Consider the following 25736-nt stretch of genomic DNA (forward strand, 5'->3'; position numbering starts at 1 on the left):
TTGAAAATAAAGGTTTATAACGCCCAGTCCTCTCTGAAGAACAAGTCTCCTGATGATTTTAGATCATTTGTCATAATATTAGTCAGTCATGATGAAGTTCATCAGATAACCTGGACCATTCTGGTGCAGAGAACCCTATGGGTTCTCTAGGATGGAACATCAAGTATTAAACCAGCTGAAGCTCCAGGTCCAGTTTGGTCCCCTTCAGTCATGTCCCCATGGTTTTCATCAGCGGAGTTAACTCCTCTATGTTGGTTAAAGTTACCCAGTGATGAAGACCATGTGATGTGGCTGAAAGCTCCACAACAGCTGGACTCTGAGGAGAGTTTGTTTTGTCTGAAGTGAGCTGAACTTTGTTATTGTTGTGTTATCAATGCTGCTGTTTGATTGTTTGATGGTGACTGGGATAGTAACTCCACACCTGAGACAGGTGTGTGGTGCAGGTATGAAGTCACAGAAGTCACAGGTTAAAAACCTCTCTCTGGACCAAAGACATGAAACTTTAATGATGATGATGATGCAGGTGATGATGATGATGATGATAAGTTTGATTTGTTAAAATATGGGCGGCTGTGGCTCAGGAGGTAGAGCGGGTCGGCCACTTATCAGAAGGTTAGTGGTTCAATCCCCAGCTCAATCCAGTCCACATGTCAAAGTGTCCTTGGGCAAGGCACTGAACCCCAAATTGCAATTGTCTGATGGCTGTTCCATCAGTGTATGAGTGTCTGCGAGTGGTAGAAGCTCCATGTGTAGATGTGACTGTGTGTGAATGGGTGAATGTGGCTCACAATGTAAAGCACTTTGAGTGGTCAATAAGACTAAAAAAAGAGCTATATAAGCAGTCCATTTACCATTCATACTTCTCTTTTGTAAACCAGAGAAATCTCTACCACACTGGGTTAAGGGGTGGGTGGGGGTTGTGGTGGGGGGTATTGTTTTTTGTCCGTTTTTTTCTTTGGTAACTTGTTAATGAAAATAGTTTGTTTACCTTGATAAAACATCTTTAAAAAAAAAAAAGTTTCCTCTCCAGCTCCTTGATGTTTTAAATAGTTTCCTCAGCACCGGGCTGTCAGCCAACCACCAGAGGATCCCACACATACCAGAGCAATGTGTGTGTGTGTGTGTTTGTGTGTGTGTGTATGTGTGTGTGTGTGTGTGTGTGTGTGTGTGTGTGTGTGTGTGTGTGTGTGTGTGTGTGTGTGTGTGAAAACATTAAGTGACTTTCCATACGTTGCTGTGGGTGAGAGACACAGACTTACAGAGAGAGAGAGGAGAGTGTGTGTTCATGAAAAGGAAGCTTGTCCAGACAGCATCAGATGACATCATTGTCTCTAATGATGAGTGTGCGTGGGTGGGGGCGGGGCTTCAACATGCAGCTCCACGCTATAAAAAGACCTGAAGTTGACTGAAGCAGCAGAGACTGAAGCTGAGACGACAGAGACCTCCTCACCTGACACACTCCAACCACAAGGTAAGACACTCCTGGACTGAACATCTGGACTAAACATCTGGAGCCTCAGAAATATACAAAGATACGCCTGATTTAAAAACAGCTGGAGGAATGTTTTAGTTTAGTTTGCGATAGTATGTAGTGTGTCTCCTCAGGTTTCCTCGGTGTTAACAAAAACATGGAGGATGTCTAAATGTCAGAACATGAGACTGTTAATTCACTGTTAAATCTCAGGTAGAAACAGCTGGAGTCAGGACCAAAGATGTCCCTGGTTCCCGCAGATCATTATCATACATATGAATTATTTCACATTCAGTAAAATTAAAGTAAATTAACTCAAGTGAGATAAAATAACTTTTAGATTTTAGACCTCTTTGTTATAGAAAAACTCCAGAACATTAAAGGCTTATTCTGAGAGGACAGATTTATCCCTGCAGACTGATGATGACGATAACATGAAGATGTTCAAGCTCTTGTATGAAGAGGGATATTTTATACCAAATACTTGAAAAACTCTGTTTAATCCTCCAAGACCAGATGATTGTAACCTAATAATAATAATAACAATGATAATAATGATAATGAAAAGATCAGCTGTGAGTTGGGTTTAGGTTTTAGGACTCAGGAATCTGGATCTCTGGTGTCAAAACCATCAGGTGACCTGGGAAATCAGATTGTGTGGTTTTCTGCAGTTGACAGTGAATGTGTCTGAGAGTCTGAGAGTCTGAGGTCTTAGATAGTCTCTGTGAACCAGATCCAGCTCCATGAAGCTGCTGGTCTCAGGTGGTCTCTTTGAACCAGATCTGTCTGCAGTGGAAAAGCAGGGTCACTGACATGAACACAGACACATCCCGGATGAGTCACACTGTGTTGAAGTGTTAAACAGGACTGAATCAGTGGTTCCAGACCTGTCTGCCCTGTAGTCTGGATCGGGGTTACTGAGTCCTGTTGACTGATGGGAAATCGTTTCCTCTGAACACTTTCAGTTTTCTGGAAGATAAAAATTTCTTTAATAGAAACCATGTGATAGCTATGCCTGTGTTCCTCAGTGAGAAACACTCAGACAGATGTTGGTCCTCTGCCGGGCCACTGATTAGAGACACATGTCGCTCCTTGGCTGGGCCACTGACGTCTTTGCTGCTGTTGACACATCACTGGTGCCTTTTACATCTTAGTGTGAAGAAGAGTCAGAGTGTGTAACAGCTGGAGCTAAAGGTGTGAAATTCAAGTGTACTTGCTGTAAACTCAACCTGAATTTGAACCAACCTCAATCAACCACACACCTGTTGTCTCCTGTCTTTCCCAGGATGCTTTGCGTTTATATTTTCCTGCTGCTGACCCTGAGCAGAGTGGGGCTGGGCTCCCTGCAGGACAGACAGACTGACTTTGGACTGAAGGTCTTCCTCCAGCTGAGCCAGGACTCTGTGGACAAGAACGTGGTCTTCTCCCCGTACGGCGTGGCCTCGGTCATGTCCATGGCCCAGCTCGGTGCAGCTGGACACACCCACAAGGCCTTAACTGCTGCCCTGGGCTTCTCTCTGCGAGGTGAGACACACAAACAGAGACAATGGAACAGCAACAACATACAGGAAATAAAACCACTCACTGGTTTTCACTGCACAAAAAAAGAAAAATCAGCACAACTAATCCTAAGAAGCTGCAAACACACACACATACACACACACACACACACACACACTGCTGTGACTGTATAACACTACCCTCTGCTGATCCACCAGACTCACTGCAGCAGCTTCTGTGGTAATAAAATCAATGAGAAATGGCCTGAGGTCAAAGGTCAGAATCATCTCCTCTCTGACCTTGTCTCCTCGATCGTTATGGAAAACATCATGAGGTCAAGCAAAAGTGTGAAGGAGAGGTCATAAGGACTTAGGAAAAGACAAAAGAGAATCTGACTGAACTTTGACTGGACTTTTTTTTTTTAAACTGACTTTATTGATAAGACATGGATAATAGATCCTCCTTTAACCACAGAAACAAACAGGATGAAATGTTGAAATAAGAAACATGAAAGGAAAACACAAGCAGAGAAACCTATCCATTAAAATAATAATGAAATCAAAATAATGAACTGATCAGCGTCAGAATAAATGATATTCACACATCAGTTTATAGAGTTTCCTGATATGGACACTTTGACATTTTTATTCATTTGTTCAATGGAGAAAATTAATATTAGTGAAATGACATTTCTGTGTTTAGTATTTAGTTATGATGATGATGTTTCTATAAATCTGACAGATTAAAGAGAATAAATCTGTATAAATAAATGATCACAGCTGCTGCTCAGACACTTCAGCTCATTTCATCCAGTTTGAACTTTCCTGAGAAAAAAAACCTTTTTTACCACACAAGTTATTTCAACGTGATGGTTGTGTGATGGCTGTGTTACCTTGCTGTGTTGCCCCCCTGCAGAGCGAGGATTGTCACGGCAGCAGCGTCTACTGCAGCGGGACCTCTCCAGTGAGGAGGGGGTGGAGACAGCCAGCGGGGTGATGGTGGAGAGGAAGATGAGCCTGGAGAAAGGATACCGCCGCGCCCTGGCCAAAGCCTTCCAGACCCACCCTCACCAGGTGGACTTCACCAAACCAGACCAGGCAGTCAACATCATCAACTCATGGGTCTCAGACCACACTGCAGGTATGCTCAGTCATCTGCAGAGTCCTCCTCCTCCTCCTCCTCCTCCTCCTCCTTCTCCTCCTCCTCTGACTTGGTTTTATCTTGTCCTCTGCAGGAACCATCCCTGAGTTCTTGGCATCTGGATCCCTAACTGATGAGACCCGCCTGGTCCTCCTTAATGCTCTCCACTTCCAGGCCCTGTGGAAAGTCCCCTTTGACCCCACCCTGACACAGGAGAGGATGTTCCACTGTGCAAACGGCAGCACTGTACCTGTGCACATGATGAGACTCACCAGCCTGTTCAACTATGGTAGGTTGACCCGCACACGGCTGTACCTCAGTTTGAACCAGGTACACAGAATAACACCTGTCTCCTCCTGTATCTACAGGTGAGTTTGTCACTGCTGACGGGGTGGACTATGATGTCATCGAGGTCCCGTATGAGGGTGACTCACTCAGCATGCTCCTGGTGTCACCCTTTGAGCCTGAGGTCCCACTGAGTGTACTCAGTGCGGATCTGAGCAGCCAGAGGATTCAGCAGTGGAGAACAGAACTGAGGAGAGTGAAGAGGCAGCTGGCGATGCCCAGGTGAGGGGACAGGGTCAGACCATGTGGGCAGGTAACAGACTGATGTAGTTCTTAAAGGGACCATGATGAAAACTGAAGACTGGTGTGTTCACAGGTTTACTCTGGACTCTGAGGTGAACCTGAAGACGGCTCTGCTGAAACTGGGTCTGACAGACATGTTCAGTCTGGCTACTGCTGACTTCACACGCATCACCAGTAAGTTAGTCAGTCAGTTAGTTAGTTAGTTAGTAAGTTAGTCTCACAGTTTAACGTGCCACATGACCATGATAGCAGTCACATGACCTCTGTATGTGTTTGTGTCTCCAGCCGATGAGAGGCTGTGTGTGTCGAAGGTCCTGCAGAGAGTCAAGATCGAGGTGAATGAGAAAGGAACCAAGGGAGCAGCAGCAACAGGTACACACACACACACACACACACAAAGCTTCACACAAAGTGAACACGGGCCCAGGCTGGACTCAAGAGGACTGTGGTATCTGTGCCCCACACATAGGGGCCACACACAGGGCAACACACAGGGCCATTCACAGGGGCCATACACACATCACAGACACTAACCTGAGTTGTTTCCTCCCTCTCGTAGCTGCTGTCATGTTTTCTCGTATGGCGGTGGAGGAGATCACTCTGGACCGACCCTTCCTCTTCCTCATCCAGCACAAACCCACAGGTAAGACTCTTCATGGTGTGTTCGTGTGTCACCTGTCAGTCCAGGTGCAGTGTGCGGTGTTAACATGCTTCTTCTTCTGTGTCTAGGTTCTGTTCTGTTCATGGGTCAGTTCAACCAGCCTCAGCAACAATAACACAACAGGACCCTTCACCTGACTACTGCTGCTCACACAGGATGGACGCACACATGATGCACACACACACACACACACACAGGATGAACACACACGATGCACACACACAGGATGGACACACACATGATGCACACAAACACAGGCTAGACACACATGATGCACACACACACACACACACGGGATGGACACACACATGATGCACACACACACGGGATGGACACACACATGATGCACACACACACACAGGCTGGACACACACATGATGTACACAAACACACACACAGGATGGACACACACATGATGTACACAAACACACACACAGGATGGACACACACATGATGCACACACCAGGAGTCACATGACTGTATCTGATCCACAGACAGGTTCACTGTTACAGACAGGATGTCTGAGGTCCAAGGTTTGACTGGACACAGAGGACACAGAGACTGAATTTATTTATTTCTCTGAATGTTTGCAGACACAAATATGAAGGAAAGTGAACTGATGTGTGACACTGCTGCACTTCACACACACACAGACTGATGACTGCATCAGGACCAAAAAGATATATTTGATCTATTTTTACATGTTAATGTCTATTTTTACTTGTTGTTGTTCAGGTGTATTTATATTTATTAAAATTCTATGTTTTTACAAACCTGCAGTGTATGTGTCATTACTAATTTAAAACAACATGATGCTGTACATACATACACACACACACACACACACACACACACACTGAGGTCTGATTACATGTAATTATTGTCCATGTTTCCATCAGGTAAATCACAGGCAATTCTTTTTTTTAGAGCTGTCAGTTCGTCCATGAGATCATCTGGTTATAACTAAACTCTACATGGTGTCTACATGAGTCCAGCCTCTTCTTCATGCATTAGAGCATTGGTGTCAAACTCTGGCCCGCGGGCCAAATTTGGCCCGCAGTGTAATTATATTTGGCCCAGGAGACAGTACCCAACGAATACTAGAGCTGGCCCGCCGGTATACAGCGCATGTAATACTACTACCATGCTGTGGGGAAAACGCCTTGCAAGCGGAATGCTATACGACACAATAACTACAAATCCCAGAATGTTCTGCTGGTGTTTTGGCGCGACAATCAGGACAAGACCCATAAACACCCTCTCCTCTGTTGACAGTAGTCATAGCGACCCTCCCAAAAATGGCGAAAAGAAAGGCAGAAAACAGGAGTAATATTATTATTAGTTAATTGGTTTAATGTTGTTATTTTATTTTTAAATTTATTATTAGCCTGTGGAAAAGGGTTACTGTTGAAATGAGGCATATGATTTTTATTTAAATTTTATTTAAGAAATGAATGCCATTGATGTGTTGTTGTTTTTTTTATTCGATTTTGCATGTGTGCAATATTAAATTATATATTGTATAGTATTAAGCTTTGCTTGTTCCATATTCAATGTTTAAGCAAAACTTGTTTGGGTCCATATGAAAAGGTTCATTGTTATATCTGGAGGAAGATCTTTTCAATAAATATTAATGTTGGCCCGCGACTTTGTCCAAGTTTTAAATTTTGGCCCACTGTGTATTTGAGTTTGACACCCCTGCATTAGAGAAATAAAGTCAACATGATGATCAATCAGAACATGAAAAGATAGAGACAAGGGCAGTAGATTATTTTCATTATTGAGGAACCAGCTGATTATTTCATTGACTGATAAACTTATTGTTTAGACAGTGAAACATCAAGAAGTATTAAAGAACCCAAAGTGACATTTGATTTATTTTGATTTATTTTGATTTTTTCTGTTTTATTCAGTTAAGAGTCTGAAACCAAAAAGATATTTCTCACACTCCAATAAATGATTAAAACCAGCAGATATTTGGCAGAGTCGCTGATTCATTTTCTTTCCATCAATTGATCAACTTATCGCTGCTGCTTTAGTTGAGTGTAGTGGCCACATCTGCAGCCGTAACCCCCGTGATAACATAATCATAGGACAATACTTGAGCATGTTGTCCCCTGAGGAGCATTATCCTAAATCAGCTGCTGAAGCTGCCACCCTTGCAGATGTGTTTGTCGCCACCTGGAAGAAGAGCCAATCATGGAGCAACACAGTCTGGAAGGTTGTTAAAGACACCCGCAGGCCACCACCTTCTCAGTACCACCAGAGACGAGCAACGGGTGTGGGTAAGCCCCCTACAAGGGAAAATCAACAAGCAAATGCAACATCAGAACCTGCTAACATGACACCTACTTGTTACCTTTGTGGGCAAGAGGGTCACACCAAGCCAAAGTGTCCTAAACACTGAGCTAGGCTAACCCTAATGTGTTTTGTTCCACCACAAAATGTTGACTTCAAACCAGAGAGTAATCAGTCTCCCATGTACATGGTGATGAGTAATCCCACCCCACTGCTGTAGTTTTGGGTGAGGACCTGTCAGTCCTGTATGATTTGCTAAACCCTGTACAAAGCTGTAAAGTTGTAGTGACCAGGGCCCAATCTAAGCATGCTAATGAGGACTCTCTAACTCTCAGTGCCTTTCCCTTCTATGGTGCTGAGTTAGAGACTCTATTCCCTGGGCTGGCCACCTGAGGAAACACAAGACCCCTGCCCACATTAAATCATCATTGGTTCATACCATACTTCTTGGCCAGGGCTGCAACCCTGACAGACATGACTGGTTTACAATGCCCCAAACAGGTCTGGTGGACTCCAGAGACAGTGGCAGCTTTCTGTGACATCTTGATAAAGACTTTATTTTGAAAATGCTTCTGACAGGGATATTGGAGCTGTGCTTCTTCAGGGACCACTGGAGGACCAGTACCCTGTTGCCTACATCAGTTGCAAGTTATATAGCGTACCAGGGAGGTACGCTATGCCACAGTGGAGAAGGAAGCCTTGGCCATAAAGTGGGCACTCAACTCCTTTAAGTATTACCTTCTGGGGAGGGAGTTTATTTCGCAGACAGACCAGAAAGCATTACAATGGCTGGAAAGAATGAAGGACAAAAATGGGAGAATCACCCGGCAGTACCTTGCTATGCAGCCATTCCAGTTCACAGTTCATCACATCCCTGATAAAGACAACACTTCTGCCAACTATCTCTCCCACTGTCCCACTAAGGATTTCGAGGTGGGTGGCCACACCTGCAGCCACACGGTAAATGTTGGTGACCTCCCTGCACTGACACCTTTTTTGTAATATTAGATTTTTTTACATTCATACTGCATGTACACACAAACACATTGAGGATGACACAGAGTTCTTTATTTCATACAACATACCTATGGTTCGTCTAATATTTGTTGGAAATGTTTTTTTTTACAAATTCAAAGGAAATACTGCTGTTTTTAGTTTTTAATAACAAATTATTCTGTTTATGTAAGAACTGCATGTCGAGTGTTTCATCAGACTCTCAACATTTGATTATAACAACAGGCTAAGTGTTCAGCTAACGTCAGATGAGTTACAACAGATAAGAAAGATGAGTATCTGCAAGAGGTCTGGACAGGACCAGGTCTACAGAGTACAGTTTGTTACATGGTGAGGAGCCAGTTAACCAAGGTTAACCAGGATTAACCAGGATTAACCAGAGGAGTTAAAAATTATCATGATCACACTGTCAAGTTCATTTATAGGGAACAACTTTAACAATATATTTTAAATACAGTTAAATAAAACCAGGCTTAAATGAACTCAGATATATCACTGTTTTTGGTGTTAACAGATACATATATCTATATATATATAGCACATAAATCATGATAGATCCTATAGTTATTACTGCGTACTGTAATGATAGTAATTAGTACCCAGATTGTATTCATTAAGTATGATTGAAAGAAAAACACATCTCCTTCTTATCATTGTTGTTATATTATTGTGTGAAGCATGTTGAGCTGCATTGCACTGTAAAAATAGTATTTATTAATATTATTATAAATTATAGTGAATATTTTGTCAATTACATCTTAAACACAGTCTTTTATTTTCGTTGATTGTTTATAGAGAGGAAATATTTCTAAATAAGCTTTTGACATATTTTTAATGTTAATTTTAAACCACAGACTTTTAAGGTAGTTGAGCCATTGTTAATGTTTTTAATGGAAACATTTTTAGTTAAACATTTTTTTTCTGTGAAGTTAAAACTTTTTTTGTTAAAATATATAGAATATTTTTGTAGTTATTTTTTTACTGGTTGTGTGAGGAGAGAGAGAGAGTAAAGAATTGTTTTCTGCTGCTCACGACACATTGAAATTCCTGTTACAGATAATCATCATAAAATATGTAACCGGATCAATCACCGAACAAACAGCTCCTCTCACGGTTAGAGGAAGTGCTACCTGAAAGACGAGGCTGAGGGCACCCAGCTGTGCGGAGTGCGCATGCTCCTCAGAGGCGGAAGTGCTCAGTGCAGCCGGGAGTGAATCCAGCCCTGTGGTTCAGTGTCTGACAGACATGGAGAGTCTGTGTTAGCCGCGGTGTGTCCGTCTGCTTTGGACCGGTTCAGAGCCTCCGTTCGTCTCTAACGTCGCAGCAGCTCAACAACATTCCGACAACATGGTGAGTCACAGCGACTCATCCGCTTCAGAAAGGCAGGAGCCAGGTGCTAGGCTAATGCTAGCAAGGTGTATAATTTCAGGAAGTGTCCACCTGCGCTACGTCTACCTGGCTGCTGCCAGCATAGCCTGTAAGCTAACAGGCCGTATAATCGCACAAAGCGTGAAATAGTCCCGTCCTTCTGATACGGCGGAGGGATTTCAGTCAGTGTTTTGGTCGTGTTACACCAACTGTTAAATGAAGGTGATGTTACACTGAGCTACTCAGACTGTGATCATTTAAAGTCAGAGTAATGTCAGAGCTTCCGGGGGTCACGTGACGAGTTCAGCCCCAGACTAAACAGTAAGGGTTCCAGGTGACTGTTGTCCAGGTGACTGTTGTCCAGGTGACTGTCTCTAACCACTTCAATGACTAAAAATAATTAGCTTTATTTTGTCTTGAGCCACGTCTGCAGATCATTAGTGCAGTTGACAGTCAGCAGTGTGAGGACAGACGGTTAATTCAGGAAGTCTTCAGCTTGTCATGTTAGAGGTTCACATCAGTAAATTTAGCCATTTTTGCCCTAAAATCTACAATTGTGTCTGAAAGGGATCAAATTCCTGCAGTTGGTTCAACATCTGGATGAAAGTGTGAAATCTGAAGGGTGGAGGCTATTACAGCAGCAAGTTAGTCCCATGTGTACACAAAGGTGGAGCGTTAAGGCAGCCATGTAATTAATGTGTGGTCATGTGTTCTGCAGAGGCGGTCAAAGCTGTCAGTCATCTGTGGCTTGTACTGTAGAAGAGAGAAACAGTGAAAAAGCAACACACCTAACCTCAAACAGTTAGTATAACTTTGTAGAGCAACAAACTGATTAATGAGGTTGAGCTGTAAATCAACCTGCTGTTAACCTGGTGATGTCATCTTGATCTCGTTCTCGGATTTTTCATTGTGGAGAGTGTATTAACCCCTGGTCTGATGTGTGTCTCTGTAGATGCGTTTCATGCTGCTTTTCAGCCGGCAGGGGAAGCTGCGTCTGCAGAAGTGGTACACAGCTACAGCTGAGCGCGACAAAAAGAAGATGGTGAGGGAGCTGATGCAGATCGTGCTCGCACGCAAACCAAAGATGTGCAGCTTCCTGGAGTGGAGGGACCTGAAGATTGTCTACAAGAGGTAACACTGTCACTGATTCAGGTTAATCTGTCTCATCCCTGGATGAGAGTCAAAAGACACCAGAGAGCACATCAACCAGACCACATGTTGATGATGTCACATCAATATATGACATCATCTAATTTTGTTGATGTCAGGAAGGAAATGCATAAAGAACTGATGGACACTGTCAATGAGTGATCTAAATGAATTAAATCAAATTGTAAAAAAGCAGCTCTACCACAGCTTTCTGCCTTACCTGTTCTCACCTGGGCCGCTGCATGACTGACAGGTGTTATGCGTCACTGTGATTGGTTGAAAATGAAATGATGATGAAGCTGAAGCCATGTGATGAAGGTAGAGAGCCCCAGAACATGGTGGACCACCAGGTCTTGTCCCTGTGCTCCTGATGGCCTGTCCCACTGTGACAGGTGGTGTCATACCTGGGTGGTGCAGGTATAGCATGCCAGCTGTCAGAGTTATGAGTAATTAAAACCTGATCAATTTTCTCTCTCCCTCTCATCTTGGTCAGGTGTCGCCATGTGTCTCCAATTCCTGTATCCATTGTTTCAGATTAAATGCCTTCTGCAGAATTGTGCAACTGACCTCATGACATTGCAGCAGTGGTGTGATGTCTAAAGTATCAACAGTGACCGTGTTGGTTGTTGAACTGTTGTGTTTTCAGAAGGAATAACTGACCCTGACTTGTGACAGCACCGGTTTACACAGTGTTTATTAACATGTCGGGACTGAGTGTCAGTTTAGACCAGAGGACAAGACTCATTCATCTGGACTCTGGTGTATTGAGACTTGGTGAAACAATTTTTGGTCAAGTGTCAGTTGTTTTCTTGATTTTGTCTCTAAAATAGTGAAAATGCCCTTTATACATTTCTGGAGGTGACATCTTCAGATTACTGATGAATCAGACCAATCGTTCTGCTTGATGCTGATCAGATAATGACTCATTCAGAACTGACAACAGTCCGACAACAGTTACACTTAATTTAAACAACAGTCAGACAACAGTTAAACTTCAGTGAGACAACAGTTACACTTCAGTCAGACAACAGTTATACAAAAGCTAGGCAACAGTCAGACAATAGTTAGACAACAACCAGACAACAGTTACACTTCAGTCAGACAAGTTACACTTCAGTTAGACAACAGTTATACTTCAGTTGGTCAACAGTCAGACAATGATTAGGCAACAGTCAGACAATAGTAAGACAACAGTTACACTTCAGTCGGACAACAGCCAGACAACAGTTACACTTACGTGAGACAGTTAAATTGAGACAGTTACTCTTCAGGTACACTTCAAACTCTTCAGTGACACTTCACATGAACTCTGACTCATCTGTTTTCCTTTGGTAAGTAAATAAACATCTAAGTAAATAAATACATGAAGAACAGTCCGCATACACAACAGCACTACAGTTACACTTATGATACTGATAGTTAGCATCGTAGTTAGCATCATATTTAGTGTCATAAGTAACTATGATGTCTCAACCTTACCCTGTAAAGTGCCTTGAGATTATGTATATTATGATTTGGTGCTATACAAATGAATTGAATTGAATTAACCATTAGCATCACAGTTACTCATGATGCTAACCTGGGGGTGGGCCATTTAATCTGATCATTTTTGGTGTTTGTTTTTTGTGGTGATGATATTATATGATGATATTACAGAATTAAAAGAGCCACTGCAGTGAAAACATTAATTTACCTCTGTTCAGTCTGTTGGAGAAGAAAAATTATTTATAAAACAGACGTGTTTATTGTCTCCAATTAGGAATAAAAATACAACCTGTATAACTTACTGTCTGCTGCAGTCCAGTCATGATCAGTGTTTCAGTACAGGTACAGTATGAAGACAACCTCTGCTACAATAACAAACTGTTTCTGTATCTAACTGACAGGAAATGAAAACTACAGTGTTGATCAAATAAACTAACCTCCTTAAGGAGACAACCACAGAGATAACAGATCTGAAGTTCTCACAACAGAAACAAAAACGTAGAAACACAGAGGTGGTTCCAGTCGGTGCAGCTGAACCTGTGAGTTTTATTGTCATGTGACCTGGTGACGTTCTCTAACCAGCATGCACCACGTTCAATCCAGTGAGCCTGTTGCCTGTGCGTGACGTCACTGTGATGGTAATAAAGGTGTGAAGTCCATGTTGTGGTAGAGCAGTGGTGATGAGGCCAGTGAACCTCCTCCTCTGTGTAACCACCAACCAGGTCAGACACATACCTGTGTCTGACCATGAGACACCTCCAGGTTTTAAAGGTCTTAGATCTGACTGCAGCGTCAGATGGTCTGGATTTAAAGTCTGGACTTCAGCTCCTCCCACAGACCAGGAGGAGGTCTCTGCTGTTCGTATGTGGGCCAAGCTGCATCAGATTTTAGGTGGGTGGACAGGGTGAGACCTGCTCTCCATTCTCAGTGATTTAAACACACACACACACACAGTTTGTCCACCTCTGCATTCTGCTCACAGTACTGAGCCTTGACACACACCACACTTATCTGAGAGAGAGGGTGTGTGTGTGTGTGTGTGTGTGTGTGTGTGTGTGTGTGTGTGTGTGTGTGTGTGTGTGTGTGTGTGTGTGTGTGTGTGTGTGTGTGTGCGCGCGCGCGCGTGCGTGCGTGCGTGTGTGTGTGTGTGTGCGCGTGCGTGTGCGCGCGCGCGTATATGTGTGTGGGGGGGTATGTGTTGAGGGATTTCCTGCAGTAGAGATGAACTCTAGTGTAATAAAAGCTTTTTCTAGCAGCCTTTTAAATTTATCTGTGTTCACATGAAGTGTAACCATCACTTCACATATCCATTAATTATCCCTTTATCCATTGATTATCGAGTGATTGATTTTCCTGGATTCTGTTTGCAGACATCAGTGTTGTTGGATGATCAAACATGATGAGGTCACTCTCCAGATGTTGTGACATTGTTTTCTGATGTTTAATGAACCGACAGTTAATTGATAAATGAATCTGTAGATTATTGATGAGGAGATCTAAGGTGTGAAGCTGTGAACCCGGCGGACTACAGACTCGTGTGAAGCTGGTCCTGGTTCGTGTTAATGTAAACACGCTCCTCTGTAGACAGTGTCAACATTGTCACTTAGGCATTCTGGGTAATGTAGTGACAGAGGTCTGGTACGCCACCATCAGTCTCCTCCTGTGAAGGAACTGCAGCTCTGTGCTACGTGTGTCTCTCATGTGATGTGTTATTATATTGATGTGTGTGTGTGTTTCTACAGGTATGCTAGTCTGTATTTCTGCTGTGCGATCGAGGAGCAGGACAACGAGCTGATCACCCTGGAGGTCATCCATCGCTTTGTAGAGCTGCTCGACAAATACTTTGGCAGCGTAAGTAAAATGTGTCAGATCTGTTCTCTTCCACGAAGGTGACAGAGGACTTTACCCGTGAGGACTCTGCTGTACATTGATGACGGGTGTCTGTGTGTGCAGGTGTGTGAACTGGACATCATCTTTAACTTTGAGAAGGCGTACTTCATCCTGGATGAGTTCCTGATGGGAGGAGAGATCCAGGACACATCAAAGAAGAGCGTCCTCAAAGCCATTGAACAGGCGGACCTCCTGCAGGAGGTAACCTGGGGTCCAGGGTTCACCCTCCACCTCCACCTAGCAGGGTTTGGTGGAGGTAGAAAGTTAATCCACCTGTGGGCCACACCCAGCTGCAACAAGGCGGTGTGAACCTCACTCATTGAAGTGAACACCACCTGTCACGTTTATGTCGACTGAGCACTATGAGGCTACGGCTGTTCATCTCATGGAAGGTTACCATGGTTACAGGTGTTTTTAGGGTACACTGTATTTTTAGTTGCAGTGATACAGCGTATTCAGTGGAAGGGAGGATGCATGTTTAACATGGAAAAATACCTCCATCAGCATGTTGCACATCGAGTATACTTTTGTGATGCGCCATGGCGTTCTCCCTCTCACGCCTCCTCATTCTCAGTTCAGGAGCGTGACGGTTAAATAACCTGTGTCTTCTTCTTAATGAGACAACTATGTATATGTGATCAAGTTGCTAAAAAAAAATGGGATTCTAGCAAACTGTGTCAGTACTGAAGTACTGAAAAAAATCTCTTAATTTACACTGCTGAGTGTGACTTCCTGTTCGAAGAGGACACACAACTATAGAGACTGATGTCATCACAGAGCACACACACACATTCAAACAGTGAGCTGCTAGCTGTCCTGCAGACTGGTAAATGTGTTAGACCTTCAGTCAGTGATTGTGTGTTTTTGAAACTTATTTCAGGGCTGCACTCTATCATCCCAGAGCTCAGTGTAGCCACAGTGTCTCTGCCCTGTGCAGGTGACAGGCGTGTTTACAGTGTTTGTGCTCTGACAGACGACGCAGCCTGTTCACCTGTCACCTGTGAAGTCTGTTAGATTGTCCTGATTTGTGACAGTGTTGTTCAGGACCACCACTTTACTGTCACAGCACACAGTTGTCACAAGGTTTGGGTTTTGTGTATTTGTTACTTGGCGCTGTGGTGATTGTGTCAGTGCACTGAGCACCATGCTCATACTACTGTGTTGTCAACACCACAGTTGCACGACATGAATGACAAAAGGACTGAAGTCAGTGGTGAACATGAAGAGATGTCATAACTTCTCAAGTCCTGGTTCTTTTCATGGTCAAGGCTTTTAAAAATAAAAGTTGTGTCTGTGAAATAAGCATGTGACCTATTTTGACCCTGCCCCTGCCCATTGATTCTCGTTCAGAACCAGAATCAGTAGGCAGGATCAGAATCGTTAAATCAAAATGATACCAACACTTACTGGCATGATGTTGTTGTTTGTCTCACCTGTTGTGTTGGCCATGCTCCAACTTACATCTAGGACTTATTAACTCCTCTGCACCTGGGTTCACTGAGATCAGTGGGCGGAGCTCTGCTGGTTGTTCTAAGGTCATTCAACTTAAGAAAAGTACAGTATAGATAAAGTTTATCATTGAAGTTTGTCATCATTGACACATGAATTATAATAATAATAATAAACGTTATCATTTCTAGTTTTTATCACCCGGTGAAAATGTTTCTTATTTTGAAAGGTTACTTTTTAATTAGTTTTAGTCTGATTCTTATCAGGATAAGTCAACAGAAGTTGTTGTTGAAGTTAACATTGTTACACACAGCGAACACAAACATGATGTTTCAAACTCCACCATCAGATTTGAATCAGTTATTGATCTGATGATTGATTGATCTGATCTGTCTGATCAGAAACACAAACACTTTGCATTTCATTAAAACTGAATCAATTTAAACCTGTTTGTTCAAAGAACGTGAAGAAATGAATTAATCTTAACAAACAGCTGACAGAGCTCTAGGTCTACCTGTACCTGTAGGTGTAGGTGTAGGTGTACCTGCAGGTGTAAGTGTATCTTTATCTGTAAGTATAGGAGTTACCTGTACCTGTACCTGTAGGTGTAGATGCTGCTACAGGTGTAGGTGTACCTGTAGGTGTTGTTTTGAAGTGTACCTCCATCTTAACGTCTCTGTGTTTCCTTTACAGGAGGACGAGTCCCCCAGGAGTGTGCTGGAGGAGATGGGCTTGGCGTAGTCCACGTCAGTGTTCAGAGAGACTGTATATACTGAGGTGGAGGACTGGAGGAGGGGGGACGGGACAGAATCTGGATCTGAATATTCTTGGACTGAGGACGTTGGCTCTGTGTGTCTGTGGTGACTGATGTACAGGGTTTAACTGGGAGGACACTCAGTCAGGATAGAGGATCCTCCAGCTGTGTGTGTGTGTGTGTGTGTGTGTGTGTGTGTGTGTGTGTGTGTGTGTGTGTGTGTGTGTGTGTGTGTGTGTGTGTGTGTGTGTGTGTGTGTGTGTGTGTGTGTGATATCAAAGTGGGGGGAGGAAGAGGAAGTGGAGGACACTGAAACTTGTTTGTGTGCAGGGGGATTGTGTGTTCAGATGTTAAAGTCCAGCGTTGATGTCAGTGAGTTCAGATGAGAACCACAATGAGAACCACAGTGGGAACCAAAGTGGACACTGATGTTGGATTCACAGTGAGGCAGGTTGAACAGTCTCACCTGGTGGTTTGTGAGGTCCTGAATGTGGACTGTTCTCAGTAATAAGACTTAACTCCAGTGAAAATCTGATGTTTTTCTAGATTTTTCATATTTTCATCAAATCTCATGTAAAGACCAGAACCAGGTCTCTGACTTTTCTGCCCCGTCTGCTCTCAGCCCCAGGCTCTCTGGATTCTACTTTAATATCTGAAAGGTTTAATTATCAGCTCACAATGTAAATCTTCATTCATTTCCTACAAACAGTTGGACACTGTCACTCTTGTGTTACTCAAACAGCAGGAAACAGTGACTTTGTTGGGGACTATTTTCAGCGGCGGATTAATCCACATTTGGTGCTGTCATGAGTATGAGACAACAGAACAGTGATTATAATTATGATAAATAATTTAATAAAGAGTGGAGCTCTGAGGCTGAGAGGAGGAACACGGATCTGGGATACACACTGTTATAACACACACTGTTATAACACATTAATTGTGTCCTGAGCAATGAAGACGTAATGAAGCATAACAGGACTGAGGCTAAAACTATGACAGTTTCCTGTTTCCTGCCTCCAGTCTACAGATGTTCTGTCACTGCTTCATCCAGATGTTGTCACAATCATCCATGTCTTTATTTTGTTACATTTATCTGAGCATATTTCATGTTTTAAGAATTTCTCATAAAGGTGGAGTTTTACTGTTTAAATTAAGTCCTGTGTTTTGATTGGCCCATCTTAACGAACACATGTGGTCCAGGTTGATGAGCTGTGGAACAGTAAACAATGAACACCTGATCCTGAAACAGCTGGTTCACATCTAGTTCGCACCTGAGCCATTCACATGTACCATCAACGGACCGATATACCAGGTGAGATTAAATGTTGAGTCTGTCATTTTACAAGGTCCAATCACATCGTTAGTTTCCTCCAGGAAGCAGGAAGTGAACACTGAGGGTTCAGTGGTGGGACTGGTCTGGTTTTACATGTTGAGACCAGATTGACTTAATTAAATTAATCTGAATTGTAGATGCATACATGTCCTGTCCTGTACATATTATTGCAGTGGAGGGGTGGAGGTGAAGGCAGATCAGATCCAGCTGCTCTTCATGGAAGAAGTTTCTCTGTCACATGTTCTTCATGTTCACTCAGCTGAGCTCATCACAAAGACCAGGTTTATCAAAAGCAAAGTGTTTGACAGGCACCATTTTTATTTTCTTTAACATGTCTGGAGCAAGTTTCCTCAAAATCCATAAATGAATAAATAAATATAAACAGACAAATATATACAAACATAAACAGACAAATATAAACAGAGATAAGACAAAGGCTAATTGAAACTGTTGATACTGTGGCAGTGCAGGTACTGATGGCGCAGGTACTGGTGGTGTAGCTCATGACAGTGCAGGTACTGGCGGTGTAGGCACTGACAGTGCAGGTAATGACAGTCCATGAAAAAATCTAACCTACAGGTGGCTGTTATGGTTCCTAAGTGAAAATCTGTGGAAGACTGTGGAGAATGTTGGATGGTTATAGATGGGTGTAGGTCGAGGTAGATGGTTGTTAATGGATATAAGTGGGTGTAGATGGTAGTAGGTGGTTTTAGATGGGTGTAAATGGTGGTAGGTGGTTTTGGATGGGTGTAGATGGTTGTAATGGGTGTAGGTGGTTTTAGATGGTTGTAATGGGTGTAGATGTTTGTAGATGTGTGTAGGTGGGTTTAGATGGTTGTAGATGGTGGTAGGTGCTTTTAGATGGATGTAGATGGTTGTAATAGTTGTAGATGGGTGTAGGTGTTTGTAGATGGTGGTAGGTGGTTTTAGGGGTGTAGGTGAGTGTAGATGTTTGTAGATGTGGGTGAAAGAAAGTTGCTGTCTGCTCAGTTTGCTTCAATGCAACTATATCAGAATAAGGACTTGAGTCTGTTTCTGTTCTGGATAATGCGACGAAGAGGAGATGATGATGAGAAGGATACTGTGATGATGATGATGATGATAAGGAGGAGATGTTGATGAGATGTTGAAGCTGATGATGATGATGATGAGGAGATGAAGCTTGGTACACTGTGTGAGCAGCTTGCTTCTCTCTGACTACCTGTGTAGTCGTCTCCACCTGTCAATCATTATTCTACACTCCTGTAGTGATGCTCTTCATGGAGTCAGTCACATGTCTGCCTTTAACTACACATCTGTGACTGCTCTGTGTGTCCTGTTTCTAACATCCTCAGGGCCTTGGGGCCTCAGAGTCACTCACATTCAGGGAGTTGGTGTTGGCTACAAGTGGGTGATGATGGCTCCACCCACAGGTCAGGAGGAGTCATTGATGAGGATGAAAATGATGTGAATCATCAGCCTCTCTGTTGTGTCACAGATTAACCAATGTCATGTGACCTGCTCATCATATTGAGCTGAGTGAATATTGGACTGTTATTGCTGCACTGTTCAAAGTCCTACACCCACATACACCCATACACATCCACACTAACTGAGGATGGAGGTCACTGTCACTGACTCTGTCAGACTGATGGCTCACTGTCAACATGTAGTTCTTAAATAACTGATTCTAAATCTCTGAGGTTCCTTGAGGAAGATGAGTGATGGAGTTTGAGAGCTACCCTGGGCCATAGTGTAGGTAACATCAATGACTGTTCTGCAGGATAAAGGGATCAATGTGTGAATGTAATTTTATAAAGAAATAAAACATTTTAAGCTAAATTAAATCGTTTTGTTCCTGGTGTCTTGTTCCAGATGTCTTGTTCCAGGTGTTTTGTTCCAGATGTCTTGTTCCAGGTGTCTTGTTCCAGGTGTCTTGTTCCAGGTGTCCTGGTCCTCATGTTTTGTTCCAGATGTTTTGAATAAAACATGTTTACTACTCAGTGCTGATTCATGTTTGTGTTGACAACATATTAACATAAACCAGATCTATGAGGCACCTTCTTCAGTGAACCATGTAATAAAGGTTACAGTAGGTCATCAAAAACACCTGATACACATCATTTTCTAAAAAGCTTTTTTTTTTCATTAAACAACCTGTTGAACCTTGTATTAATGTGTCACATTAATACACAACAAACCAGACAACAACATGTTCCAGTCCTGATTCTGGTCTGGAGCCTGTTTCCTGTTCCTTCACTGCTGTTTGAACAAGTAAAAAGACAGTATCAAAATAAAAGCCCTCATAATTTAAAACTTTTTTAACTTGATTATTCTTACTGATGTATTTTAATGTTGTAGCTGGACCTCAAATATTTACATTTACTTCATAACATGTTTATCACATGTTAGTCAGTTCATTCCATCTGTCTAATGAATATAGTGGAGAAAATATATGAAGTGATATAAAATGATATAACTTCCAATAAACATGTCAACAAATCTGTCATCAGTTCAGTGTTTGAGCTCAGTTTGAGCTCACACTGGCTTGTTTAGTCTGGTCAGTGACCTTTGACCTCAAACAGCTGCTGACCTCACTCTGAATCATGGGAGCCCACCTGAGCCTCTTCCATCCACAGGTGAATGTTGTGACGAGATGAAAATGAAATAAAAAGAATCAACGAGGAAGAAACACAAAGAGACAAATGTAACAAAGAAGAGGGAGAAGTTTAATTACATATCTGGAAAACAAGCACCACAGTCTAGTTCTGGAGCTTTTCATCATATTTCATGATCTTCCTGAAGAGAGTCTAACTGAACCCAGATACTGATCCTGAACACAGGAGCTCTATCTATCTATCTATCTAACTATCTATCTGCTCCGCCTCTGGTCATGTGTCCTCCTCCTGATGCGGGGCTCACAGAGTGCTGGTCTCGATAAACTGCGGATTCATTCAGCAGCTTCTGTTCATTCAGCAGCTCCAGCACTGCAGCTAATTGGTTCATCAGGGAGGGGAGGGGTGACGGGGGGCGGGTGGGTGGGAGTGCAGAAAAATCTTGTGAATGAAACCCAGTCTGGTGACGTCAATCGGGACCGTTTGACGCATGAATCACGTGGGCCGGGAGGGCGGAGGTATAAGAGAGCTGCAGCCGCTGTCCGTGGTGCTGAAAACAGAGGAGCCACAGCGGAATCCCGGGAGAGCGACGGAGCAGCACACAACAACAACAACAACAACAACAACAACAACAACGGCTCACACACAACAACCAGCTCACAGAGCAGAGAGCGGGCTCCGTGCAGGACTCCGGTCTGAGTCTGACGTGAGGAGGAGGAGAAGCTGGGATTTTCCCGCTGCTGCCGCTGATCTGCAGGTGAGTGACACCCCCGCTTCATATCTGAATCTGAGCGAGAAACCGCCTCTGGAGATCTGCGGATCACAGGCTCTGACTGATCATTAAGCACCAGAGAGACACTTCACGTCTGTCATCAATCAATCAATCAATTAACCAATCAATCAGTCAATATAGTTTTCAGTCAATAGTTTATGGACGTGATCGGTTTTTTGGCGCCTAAGCTGCGGCTGATTGTGTTGACACTGATCAGATTTCTTTGTTTATGGTCAACACAGAGGGGTCCTCCTCCTCTTCATCATCATCATCATCACTGCTGCCTTTGTGACGTTGGTTGTGACACCACAGAGACTCAGACATGTTTGTTGGGGTTGTGTTGAGGCTGACAGGGGTCTGGAGGTGGTTTAATGCTGACAGATGGTGCTGGATTCTGACCCCTCAGATCTGCCAGAATCCACCTCATGAGCTCAGTCATCACATCCTCTGCAGTCCAGCAGCTCCTTCACTGCAGACTGAGCCAGTCTCCACAGGTCCTGGTCTGGTCTTTGTGTGTGTCTGCAAACATCAGTTTCACAACAATGAACTGCAGCGTCAATACAAATACATGAACGTTTTAGGCTCAGTAACCAGTGAACGTCACTGTTACTTGTTGCACTTCAGAAGTGTTGAAGGACCCCTGCCCTCGAAATCGGTGGGCTATTTTCATCCTATCAGCAGAATGCCATTTGTATGTCGCAGTGCTGCTTCCAGGTCCTGGATCAGGATCCGTTCTCAACTGATCAGCTGCAGCTGGTTTTCAGGCGATCAGGATCTGGAGCCTGATCGCCTGACAGCCTGTGACAAAGCACATGTGACATTCATGTTTTCACACCTGTTATATTTTATATCTGTGTGTGTGTGTCTCTGAGTGCGTGTGAACACCTGTTTCTGTGTTTTCTCTCCCATAGGTATTTCTGACCCCCCCCCTCGCTGCTCTCAGCAGGTCCAGCTCTGAGTGGCCATGATCAGGCACCATGATGCCTCAAGTGTCCTTACCCTCCTGGTCCTCCTGACGGCAGCGTCCCTCCTCCATCCATCCAGGTCCAGTCCCATCAACACCCCTGGAGCTGTCAGCGGCCCACACAGAGACCCCCCCTCTGGGCTGATGGTGTCAGAGGATTGGGAAAGACGGGATGAGGAGAGACGGTCGTTACAGAAAGAGGAGGCAGAGGAGGAGCTCTTTCAAGATGTGGACCCCAAAACCCTGGCAGCAGTTTTACTGGAGGCACTAAATCGCTCACAAGTTGAGAGAAGGAAGGAGGGAGAGGAGGGGGTGACGGAAGATGAGATCGAGGCTGAGAGAGGGGGGGTTGAAAAAGAGGAGGAATACAGACAAGTGAGAACGATGGAGGGAGCAGAGCGAGACAGAGATGGACGACAGAAGTTAGAGCTGCTGATGGCCACACAGGGGAGGGAGCAGGAAAGAGAGGAGGAGGAGGAGAGGAAGAAGGCTCAGGAGGAAGAGGAGAAGATGACAGAGAAGGTGACTAGTCGGACCACGAGCCAGACAGTCCACATCCAAACAGAGCAGCAGCTCCCCAGTCCGGATGGGAGGGGGGAGAGCAGGAAGGGTGCTTCCCCCCAACCAACCAGCTCTGAACAAGGCAGCAACGAGGAGGAGGAGCAGCTGACTCCAGAGGAGCTGAAGAGTCTTGAGACCATGATGAAGGAGTTTCCTCGTCTGGACACCAAGAGGAAGGGAGAGTCCGAGCAGAACCAGAGAGAGAGCAGAGGCTACAGCAGCCACAATGACATCATACCAATCAATAAGGGCGGCAACCTCGCCATGTCCAAGAAGAAGCTGAAGTGGCAGGAGGAGACGCAGAAAGCCCTCCTCCTCCCCACATTCAGAGGAGGCAACTTCATGGACGACTTCGAGAACAGTAACTATGGTGGTGATGTAGCAGAGCCACCACCTCCTGCACAGCAGGAGGTGATGGAGGAAGATGAGCCAGAGGACGAGGAGGAGGAGAAGGAGGATGAGGAGATGTTGAGTCCAGAGGAGGAGGAGGCTCGGGCCAAAGCGGAGCAAGAGGAAATGAGGAGGCAGGCGGCCGAAGCACAGAGAGCCAAGATGGAGGAGGAGAAGTTGGCAGACATTGCCTCGGACATGCTGCTGCGCTACATGGTCAAACAGAACGGGAACAGGAAGTACAGTTCGTCTCTGTCCAACGCTGCAGAGGACAAGAGGTCTGACGAGGACCAGGAAGTGATGGAGGACGACGACATCGATCCTCAGACTATTGACAAGCTGATCGAGATCTCCAGCAAGCTCCACCTCCCTGCTGACGATGTGGTGGACATCATCAGCGACGTGGAGAAGAAGAAGAAGAAAGACGTGGCACCCGAGCTGATGTCACGCTGGCAAAAACCTCTGACACCACTGTCGTCTTCCTTCTCATCTATCAATGGTTTCTCAGCACCACAGGTTTCAACCAATCAAAACAACTTCCCTGTCTCTAAGCAACCCTCTCCACCTGTCAGTCTCCACAAACCCTGGTTCCAGGAGAAAACGCCAGTGAAACCACAGGATCATTGGACCAAACCAAACCCTTTGTCAGTTAATCAGAAACTCTGGCCCAGACCTCAGAGGCCTCCGTCCATCAAACAGGACCTCTGGCTCCAACCTCCCAGGTCTGTTTGGACCGGCTACCCCTCTTACCCCTACATCTACCCCTTCTACTACCAGAGGAAGTCCTACCCAGACTACTACCCCATCTATTTCCCACCTCCCCCCAGACCCCGCCCCCGTTACTACATCCCCAAACCTGCTCTCACCCTCAACAACTTCCTGGGAAATTCTGTGGATGACACTTTCCCTCCCAAACGCCGTTACCACAGCTGGGTCCAACCCCGGCTGAGAAAACCCCCCCTCCAACACAGGCCTTACTACACCAGCCTCCCACTCTACCCCCGGACATTTCAGCCGGTACCTGTTCCCAAACCTCGCCCTGCCGCCCGGAGGCCTGCAATGTCTCCTCAACAGAGGCAGATGTATTTCTCAGCAACGAGAGGCGAGGGCGATGATGCTGATGATGATGCTGGGAAACAGTCAGACAGCAGCAGACGTGATGAGCTGCAGAAATACATCCAGCAGATCCTGATGAAGAGGCCGCAGACGATGGACTGAAGGAGGGATGAGAGGAGAGAGGGAGGAGGGAACAGAAGAAAAGAGGGTTTTTTTTGGTTTTGTTTTGCTGGTATTTGGTTTTGTTTTTTGTTTTGTTAATCTTTCCAACATTTTGATTGGTTGTTATTTGGACGAGGACACGACAGAGGACGTTTTTTCTCCAGAGGTGATCTGGATTAAATAAAACTACGCCCTCCTCTGTGAAGGAGGGGGACCAGGGTGGATGTGGTCTGGACAAAGATTTGTATCATGCTAGAACTTCACATCATGACCACGTTCTCCATCTGGACATTTTCCAATGCCAATAGAGGAGGATGTGACACCTGCTGTCACCTGTACCTTTAAACACCTGTGAGTCATAGGGAGAGGTGGATGATGATGATGGTGATGAAGAACATCTGTGGGATTATCTCAGGCAGGAAAATTAAAACAAATGCTAAATATCATATAATCTACATGGCCAAAAGTATATGGACACCAAACATGCTGCTGTAACAGCCTTACATCCAGATGTTGGACCAGCTGCAGACACAGGAGCATCAGTGATGCTGGGTCATGAGGTCTGGATCACAATCTCTGATCCAGATCCTCCATGAGCTGTTGGATGAGGCTGACCAGTCAGGTCAGCTAATCTGATAACGGAGGCGGAGTCATGTTGAAACAGGAAACAAACAAAAACCTGCTGACACAAAGAATTTCAAATTAAAACATTATCATGAGATTTCCCTCTAGCAGAGGGTGTCCACATACTTTCGAGCATATAGTGTATGAATGACACACCAAACAGCTGTCAGGAGGATCAGACATGTGACTGCCACATGTCAGAGTCGTCTTTACAAGATGTATCACATTGTGCTTGTTGTATAAAGTCACGTATCCTCACACACACACACAGACACACACAGTCTCTCTCTCTCTCTCACACATACACACACACACACACACACACACACACACACACCACTGTAACGGCTGTGATGACTCATCCTTCTGCATAACTTCAATTACCTTGTTGCCATGGTGCCAAACCCCGGTCACACTCTGTATCTCCTACAGCTGACACCTACAGTGGAGCTGCAGTGGTAGACACACACTTTAGTTACACAACAAGAGACCAAACACACAATATTAGTG

General features: G+C 44.4%; 3 protein-coding genes across 3 annotated transcripts; all 3 read left to right on the forward strand.

Annotated features, from left to right (window-relative positions):
- The first annotated feature begins 1341 nt into the window (after nt 1–1341).
- On the forward strand, nt 1342–5816 carry serpine1 (serpin peptidase inhibitor, clade E (nexin, plasminogen activator inhibitor type 1), member 1). Its single transcript, XM_071478110.1, has 9 exons — nt 1342–1471; nt 2757–2995; nt 3887–4111; nt 4206–4400; nt 4480–4678; nt 4773–4873; nt 4985–5071; nt 5259–5342; nt 5429–5816. Exons 2-9 carry the CDS (start codon nt 2758–2760, stop codon nt 5473–5475), a joined length of 1176 nt encoding a protein of 391 aa, XP_071334211.1. The 5' UTR covers nt 1342–1471; nt 2757; the 3' UTR covers nt 5476–5816.
- Nucleotides 5817–9855: 4039 nt separating this feature from the next.
- ap1s1 (adaptor related protein complex 1 subunit sigma 1) lies at nt 9856–19924 on the forward strand. Its single transcript, XM_071478111.1, has 5 exons — nt 9856–10022; nt 10993–11171; nt 14417–14525; nt 14628–14765; nt 16707–19924. Exons 1-5 carry the CDS (start codon nt 10020–10022, stop codon nt 16752–16754), a joined length of 477 nt encoding a protein of 158 aa, XP_071334212.1. The 5' UTR covers nt 9856–10019; the 3' UTR covers nt 16755–19924.
- A 1399-nt stretch (nt 19925–21323) lies between these two features.
- vgf (VGF nerve growth factor inducible) lies at nt 21324–24744 on the forward strand. The gene is made up of 2 exons (XM_071478109.1): nt 21324–21454; nt 22381–24744. Exon 2 carries the CDS (start codon nt 22434–22436, stop codon nt 24600–24602), a length of 2169 nt encoding a protein of 722 aa, XP_071334210.1. The 5' UTR covers nt 21324–21454; nt 22381–22433; the 3' UTR covers nt 24603–24744.
- The last annotated feature ends 992 nt before the right edge of the window (nt 24745–25736 follow it).

The sequence above is a fragment of the Trachinotus anak genome, unplaced genomic scaffold (assembly GCF_046630095.1).
Source record: "Trachinotus anak isolate AG129_WGS33_773 ecotype Australia unplaced genomic scaffold, CSIRO_AGI_Tana_v1 ptg000005l, whole genome shotgun sequence".
NCBI classification, from domain to species: Eukaryota; Metazoa; Chordata; class Actinopteri; order Carangiformes; family Carangidae; genus Trachinotus; species Trachinotus anak.

What these genes read in the sequence shown, in the direction of transcription:
- serpine1 (XM_071478110.1), top strand. Translation starts at nt 2,758, where the DNA reads ATGCTTTGCGTTTATATTTTCCTGCTGCTGACCCTGAGCAGAGTGGGG. An exon ending in CCTGGGCTTCTCTCTGCGAG is followed by an intron (nt 2,996 to 3,886) that starts GTGAGACACACA and finishes GCCCCCCTGCAG; the next exon opens with AGCGAGGATTGTCACGGCAG. An exon ending in TGACTTCACACGCATCACCA is followed by an intron (nt 4,874 to 4,984) that starts GTAAGTTAGTCA and finishes TTGTGTCTCCAG; the next exon opens with CCGATGAGAGGCTGTGTGTG.
- ap1s1 (XM_071478111.1), top strand. An exon ending in CTGAAGATTGTCTACAAGAG is followed by an intron (nt 11,172 to 14,416) that starts GTAACACTGTCA and finishes GTGTTTCTACAG; the next exon opens with GTATGCTAGTCTGTATTTCT. An exon ending in AGGCGGACCTCCTGCAGGAG is followed by an intron (nt 14,766 to 16,706) that starts GTAACCTGGGGT and finishes TTTCCTTTACAG; the next exon opens with GAGGACGAGTCCCCCAGGAG.
- vgf (XM_071478109.1), top strand. Translation starts at nt 22,434, where the DNA reads ATGATCAGGCACCATGATGCCTCAAGTGTCCTTACCCTCCTGGTCCTC.